Source organism: Falco rusticolus, chromosome 6 (genome assembly GCF_015220075.1).
Source record: "Falco rusticolus isolate bFalRus1 chromosome 6, bFalRus1.pri, whole genome shotgun sequence".
Classification (NCBI taxonomy): Eukaryota; Metazoa; Chordata; class Aves; order Falconiformes; family Falconidae; genus Falco; species Falco rusticolus.
In genome coordinates this window covers 5,576,699-5,584,382 of record NC_051192.1, presented here as the reverse complement: position 1 = coordinate 5,584,382, position 7,684 = coordinate 5,576,699, and the positions used below count along the sequence as shown (strand labels likewise).

Sequence of the window (7,684 nt, the reverse complement as noted above, 5' to 3'; positions counted from 1 at the left end):
CATTGATCTGCAGTGACTCTCCAAAACTCATTTAGCTTCAAGCTTTTCATTGTGTCTCCCTGGAGAAAACCCTTAATTAGAAATTCCCTTCAGCTATGCTTTTAATCATATCTATTGCTTTATAGATTATTTTTTCCCTGCTCTCCTATGCTTTCCAGTTTTTGGCTCACGGCATTTTAAGCAGCAGGACAAATTCCAACATGTTTCCTCATCTGGAGGAATTTAAATATCAAGTAAAAGAAACCATTGATGTCAGTCAGGATGAATTTCTTCCAACTAATTTTAAAATCACTGCTTTTGCAACCAACGTCAGGTTAAAGCTTATAATCAGCTCATTTCAAAATGCTTTCAAAAATGCTTGTGCTGAGGGGCAGCTTTTCTGAATTTTACAAAACTGAAGCTCACGATGCCAGGATGTAATTTTGCACTCAGTTAAGCAAGTACGTAACTGCAGTGACATGAACCTTCCCACTGACCTCTCAGAGAGGAGCTCTGCTTAACTTGTAGTTCAGTGCTGGAGCATCAGGGGACAAAGGCAAGATTTTATTGGACACATTTCTTCCAATTACATAAAATCCACATATTTTCCAATTAAAATCACTTCATCGTTAAAAAGGAAACAATGGCTTTCTATGTTAACGTCACCTTGAACTTTGAAACTTACTTAAATTGGCCAAAGATAGAAACTTAGGTACTCAAAAAGCTTGGAAGCCTTAAAACACAGTCTCAAAAACTCCCAGCAACCAACGCTGGTTACACCAAGGAGCAAACTCTGCTGGTGTAGAATGAGAGGCTGCCCCTCTCCCAAGCTCAGCGTCCCTGGTGCCAGCGTCAGCACCCCAATAAGCCACTGAGCTGTCCTTTCAAATTTGTATTTGAACTTCTGCTGCCCACGGAATAATAACTTCAGTAAAGCCACAGATGTGATTTCCAGTAAAATACAGCATTTTTTTTAATGTCCAAAGGTGTTGGAGAGGAGCTGTCTTTGAGGAGGTTGTCCATTTAGAAAATCAGCTCAAGAAATCACTAAAGCAACATTTTTAACCTCAGATTTACAATGGGAAGAAAGCAACTTGCGTTCAGAACATCGCATTAAATCACATTTAAAAAAGCTGCTTTTTGTAAATGACCATTTTACCAGCCATCCATCATACTGACAGCAGCGACGACACCAGGAACTTGGTTTGCATAAATCCTTGCCCATTTGGAAACAAAGAATGAACAGGGTTGTGCGGCAGAGTTTTGCTAACACTTGAATTCCCAAGTGTGCAGGTAATAAGGTTACAATCCTATACACCTGCATCTTTAGCCAAATAAATTTCATCTGCGACTTGCAAAAATTCTTTTAGGAAACCAGCAGCAAACAACCTGCACTGGAGGATATGTATTTGGTGGGGTTTATTCCACTGTACGGAAAGAGCCTTCTATTGCTTCAGTCAGTTTGTTTGAGAAGCTCCAGCTGTTCCACAGAGTGGAAAATGGTGCCACTACTAACACACAGCGTAACTCCGGAGTATTTCCAGCTGCTATCCTCTGCCACGGTGCAGGGAGGCTGCAGCCTCCCTCGCACATCCCGGAGCAGGAGCCGTGTATCCCGGCACTGCTGGCCGGCTCTGAGAGCACCGCTCTCCTGGCCAGGTTTATGCGCCACCCGCATCCCTCACTCTCCTGTGCACGAAAGTTGCCTCGGATGAACTGCAGCGCTCAGCAACGCGTGGTACCCGGCCCGGGCTCGGCATCCCTCCCCACGGCCACTCGCTGCTGCTTAACTGGCATTTCATTTCTTCCTCGAGTTTTTACAAAAGTCTGCTTAGCCTTTCGTACTTTATTGAGTCTCCTAATCCAATAACGCCTGCTGAGAACACGGTATTTTGCCTGCTCATTTATTAATCAGTTTTCATCCTGGGAAATATCATTTCTGTCATTTTCTCCAATATCTTTTATTAAGGTATTTCACTTCTTAATACTTTTAAGCCCTCCTGAATTACCTGTAGTCATCTCTCAACAGAATCAGCCACGGATAACCTGAACCACAAATCACATCCATGTCCGTATCACTTGTTCAACGGATTTTTCTTTACTTAGAAATAACATTGCCTCAGAGGTGATGCCGTGACTGAAACATGAAGTCACCCGTTAACTTTTTAGAAGTTTATATATAATCCTCGGGTTTTGTGCCTATCTTCATGTAGGTCCGTGTGCGCATGGGCAGACATACAGAGCTTAGAAACCTCATGTTGCACATTTTTTAAGAAATCCTTAATATAATTCAGCTTTTTCTGATTTTTTTTTAAGAAATTTTTTTAAGAACCTTTTTTAAAGAAGAAACAGTTTGCTTGAAAGGGAAGCCATGCTGCTGCTAAACTGTTATTTTGTAACGTAACATAAAGACCTCTAGACTCCTGATAGTGCTTTTAGCTACTCCATAGGAGAAGAAAGCCTTATAAATGATAAACATGTGTATTAATTTTTAAAACAAAGTCTAAAAATGCCAGACCTAAGGAATTGATGGACTGGAACAACAGAATTTAATGCGGACATGTGTTAATTGGAAAGTGAAAATGTAGGATTTATCTCTGAAATGAGCAAATCTCTGTCCCCTCACTCCACCCTAGTGTTTGAATAATTTTGCAAGCACTGCTTGAAACCCTGTAAGGGTACTCAGTAAGTACAAACTCCTGTTTTAATACAGCCTCCCCGGCGAGGGCATTCTGTAATGTTCTGCCGTTTTGGGGGTCCTCCTCAGACGCAAGGTCAGGACGTGAACCTGCCTCCTGCACCGGTGACCGTGCCCGAGGCTGTCAGCACGACACCAGCACGGCGTTTAGCTTCTCACTACCAACTCTGTGAATATGGTGTTAGTTGGAATAGTATTGTTAGTATAAGACAGTGTAAAATAGTATTGTTGGAACAGATCAAGATCTTTGACAGCAGGCCTGCAGTGACCTTACCCTGCTTTAGGCTATTTCCAGGGCTGTATAATCCCGCTTGTTTGCTAACTACTTTTCCTCCAGAAACACGTGAATTGTGAGAGAAGAAGGTGAGAAGGGAACACCTTGCTCGCCAGGAAGCTCTGTGGGCCGTCACTTGCAGGAGCAGCATTGGGTAGGGCTTACCAAGTTAAAAATAAGTTTTTACAAGATTACTGAGCCGGTGCAGCTGGAAATGCTGTTCTCCAGCACTAGGCCGCAGCCCCCGGGCCCTGCTGCCAGGCCCGACACTGTGGGATGCGCTTGGTTACAGATGTGCTCTACTTGAATGTCAAAGGTGACATTCCTGTGCTTTTAAAAACCTGATTATCCATCAAGATGAAGCTAAGCAACTTGTGTGGCGAGCGGCCAAGTTTCTTCCTTGTATTTCTCGTCAATACAAAAGATGTTGGTATGAAAGCTCCCTGGCATGCAGCCAGCAGCCTCCTTTCCTGCACACCCCACTTCACAGAACGCTCCCCGCATTCCCTCTCTTTTCAGGGCTGCGTGTCAAAGCAGTAATTGTAGACCCTTTCAGTGCTTGAAACCTTTCCAGTTAAAATTACAAAGGCTTTCCAAAGGGCTTTAACTGAAACTCACTTTTCGGTGAAGCAGCATTCTCTTCCGATGATGCTTCGGGTGTAACGTACGTGCTGTAGTACCAGCTACTTTTGGTACAACGTACGTGCCACAGTGAAACACCACCTTGCTGTTCACCAGGTCAGGCACCCAAATAATACTCTCAGCTTTATTTCTGTACGCTACAACTAGATGCGAGCATCATTAAAAGTACACCGTGTGTCAGCCCACTTGCTGATGTCGAAAGGCAGCAGAGGACTGATGGGATCTGGCTGGATTTCCTAGGGGCTTCTGAAAAACATCCCTGCATAACCTCGGCTCAGAGCGGCTGGGTGAAAACATGAACGTGGGAAGAAATCGCAAAGTGCTACCCTATCGCTTCCACAAACGGGGCTCTCCGCACGAGGGTGTTCATGCAGCAGCACAGACCGAGGGGTACTGGCAACAAGCGAGGGAACAACCACAGCCAGTGAAGTTGGGGAATATGAAAAAGTCCTGAGCACCAGGAAAGACCTTCCAACTTTGTCTTGTCTTTGACTACACCAAACTGGCACCTCTGAACTTCAGTAAAAACTCCTGCCCTGCTAGACCCGAGCACTACCGTGTCCCATCAGCGCAGCCTTAACGCCGTCGGGCTGGGGACGCGGAGGACATCGGTGCATGGAAGCAGGATGAGAGCAGGCTGCCGCCAAGCCACAGCAAAGCTTGGCAAAACTAAAATGCACACACTGGGAAGGAGATCTTGGAGCTTCACGCTAAACTCAGTTTTGTTCTCGCGTGATGTTAGCTAAGAGGAGGAAATTTAGTGTTTTGCAGGAAAAGGGCATACAGAGTTGAAGCTGGGACAGATGAAGAAAAGGCACCGGCCCGGAGCAAACCCAGAAGGTTCAATAAAGCTTTCCAATATATCAAGCAGCAGGGAAGCAGTCAGAAAACCATCTACTGGTGCACCTGGCAGGTGCATTAAAACTCATTTACTTCCATTCTACAACAGGAAACATGGTCACTATTTGGTGACTGGCATACTGGATTGTTGTTGCCTCTAGCTTTGCACACAAAAATCAATTCCAGTGTGGAAACGAACCGCAGTACGGCAAAGAGAGCCAGTGCTGTCAGCACAGAATAAATGATGCAGCAGCAGCGATAATACAACTTTTTTTTTCTGGAGAAAAGATGCTTATGAAAAAATGTCATTTCCTATTTCAGTACCGGTAGGTTAGACTGCAGGGAGACTGAATTTCCCAGCGCTCAATTACAAACTAACACGCTTATAAAGTTCCAGAAACACTTTATTTAAAAATGGAGTTGTAAATGCATATAACAAAATAACATACATAATAAATGTAACAAAAATAAATAAGGAGAACATGTTCATACAAAATAAGAACATAGTAATGCAAAATGCTTATTACAGAATGTAAAGGTATAAACGCCTGAAAGAACACAAACAGAACCTCGCATGAAGAGCCTGCACTTTTCATCAATCCTTCCAGCCACTTCCCGCGTTCCACTTGAGTCTGCAGAAAAATTATGTTCCCAAGCATTAAACAAAAGAAGAATTATGGCGATGGTTTGGTACACTCGCTTTTCAACACCTAGCTCTAGTTTCAATTTATTTTTGCCCTTCCGCGCCTTCTAAAACTTTTCTTGTAGCCTCTGTAAACTAGTGTAGTTCAGGCTCCCACAGTTAGCTGGAGCAGAGCATATCGAGTCACACATGAAGGCTGCTTGCTTTTAATTTTTTTAAAGAAAATACGAAATCCATTATACAACAGATTAGTGGTTTTGTTTTTACATCTCTACAAAAAAAGTTTTTGCATTTTTATTAACTGGTCCAACTTCTACCGACTTCTGAAAGCCTGTACAATTTAAAAGTGTACAGAAAGTAGTTTTTTTTAAAACAAATGTCATATAGGATTATTGCTGAAATATTACAAGACCATTTCATAAAAGCTGCAAAACTGTATCTTTAACCTTAATATATAGAGACTGATGCAAACATAGGAAAATTCCAGTCTATTAGTTACATTTAACAGAAATAACATTCCTCCAAATTACAGTGTTCTGGAAATACAAAGTAATTTACTTTTACTTTTTATTATTATTTCCAAATGTTAAGTTACTGGGACAACTTATAAGGAAAATAGGCTTATATAGGAAACTTTAAATAGACTTGCTTTTCAGTGGTATAAGCAAAATGTCTACGTTAGCAGTTGTCTTCCAGAATCCTTTTAAATATGTAAGACAGAGACAGCTTTACTAGCAAGACTACAGGAAAATATACAGAAGCAAATCAAATCATTTGCTTGGGAGTGCATCTATTGATCAAGCAAATTATGACAACTCTATTTCCAAGTCCCCTAAAGAAAATCTTACATCTCGTGGTGATTCCAAGGAACAGTAATTTCTTCTGTAAGCTTATGCTGCATTTGAATTGGTGAGAGCCCATTTGCCTCAATATGCTTTAAAATGTCCCACAGTGCTGTATGTTTCAATTTGTTCCCTCGTTTCAACAAACATTTGGACAGAAATGATATGAAATACTTCTACTTTCATTAACATCAAAAAGACATTTGAAGAAGATCAAAAAGTGCCAAATAGTCCTTTCAGAAAGTGGATTAAAACACTGCAGTGATAATACAAGCACAGTATTATCAGTTTTCTATGTACACCAAAACACTGCTTGCTGTTTATGGATATCGATATGTTCATCTATCACTCCCAGCAAATCTTAGTGCAAACATAATATGTGAACTTTGTAAACCCCAAGACAATTTACGCAGCAACAAGTTTATATAAATCACAGAACTGTTGTGGAGATTTTCCGCACACAAGAACGAATGCTTTCTGAAATCTGTCTTACCTTTTGCAGTAATTTGTCATTGCAGTCACGGATAATGTTTCCTATATAAATCATCTAATTCAGAATCAAGTGTTCCAACAGTTCTGTACAAACTTTAGTGGAGGAAGTCCATTCATTAGAGCAGCTTGGCAAAGAGATTTGGGGTTTCAGTAACATTAAATTTTAGACTGCTTGCATGGCTTTTTAAAAGAAATAAATCTATTAAGGGAAAACTGCTGATATAAATCTTTTGCAAAGCACACAACCACAAAGGGCAAACCTGCCACAATCTGCTTTCCTACACTGGTATCTATGCATAACTTTATGATTTTAAAAGGATTTGTGTGACAATCAAAGCATCACAGTTAAAGAAAACTGGTTTAATAAAACAACTGCTGTTTGACCAAGCCTTTTTTTTTTTTTTTTTTTTTTTTTTACATTATAAAACCAGTATTATAATTTTTCCTTTTTTTTCCTAAACATTCCACATGAACGGTTTTTGTATCAACCACGTGATGTCACTCATGCAGGGTGGCATCTTCCTCTTCCCCATCCGGGTTAAATCTGTTGAAATGTATGCTGAAATCCGACTCTGATTCAGCATTTTCAAATTCACCTGCGACAGGGGCGGCGGGGCGGAGAGCCTGAGCTTCGGGCGGGCAGTTTGGCTGCACTTGAGGGCGGCTACTTTGGGTAACGGGACTCGACTTCGGCTTCGGCTGAGCTGGCAAGATGGGGCTGGCGAATCCCAAGTTGCTCAAAGCATCCAGGGTACCATCAGGGTCGATCATAGCATTAATTGCTAAGCAATTAAGAAAAGATGAAAGGCATAGGGAAGAAACCATAAAAAATACAATTTTTTTTTTGTTACTATAAAATACACAAAAATCCCATTCTCAAACTTATTTTTATGATGACAGTCATGAGCTTTTACATGTGTTGCCATTGCAAATGAGTGGTGTATCCAACATGTATGTAGCTGATACATATATTTTAAAGCATTTACATATACTGAAACTTTAGATGAAATGAAACTGCACAAAATAAACCTTGCCTCATGTTAGAACAGAAAACAGTGATGACAAGCAGTCTACAATGAGCTTATAAGGACTGAAAGCTAGGATTTTTAGTCATGTGTGAAAGGGGCTTTCTCTCTAATGTTACTGTTATATTATGCTTCATTCCTCTCCCCCACCCCCCAAATATCCGTAGCTGCTAATTCCATGATTGAATGAAATCTGTATACAACAGCGGTCATTTATCCTTTTAAATGCATAACACTTACTGTCCTCCC

At 41.2% G+C, this 7,684-nt stretch overlaps 1 protein-coding gene across 7 annotated transcripts in view; it reads right to left on the bottom strand.

The window, feature by feature from the left end:
- Positions 1-5,437: 5,437 nt before the first annotated feature.
- Positions 5,438-7,684, bottom strand: part of CEP170 (centrosomal protein 170) — a 101,918-nt gene continuing 99,671 nt past the window's right edge. For all 7 annotated transcript variants that reach the window (XM_037393006.1, XM_037393007.1, XM_037393003.1 and 4 more), the window contains one exon: positions 5,438-7,192. In XM_037393006.1, coding sequence (XP_037248903.1) covers positions 6,909-7,192 — 284 coding nt within the window. In that variant the 3' untranslated portion in view covers positions 5,438-6,908. The remainder of the gene's footprint in view (positions 7,193-7,684) is intronic.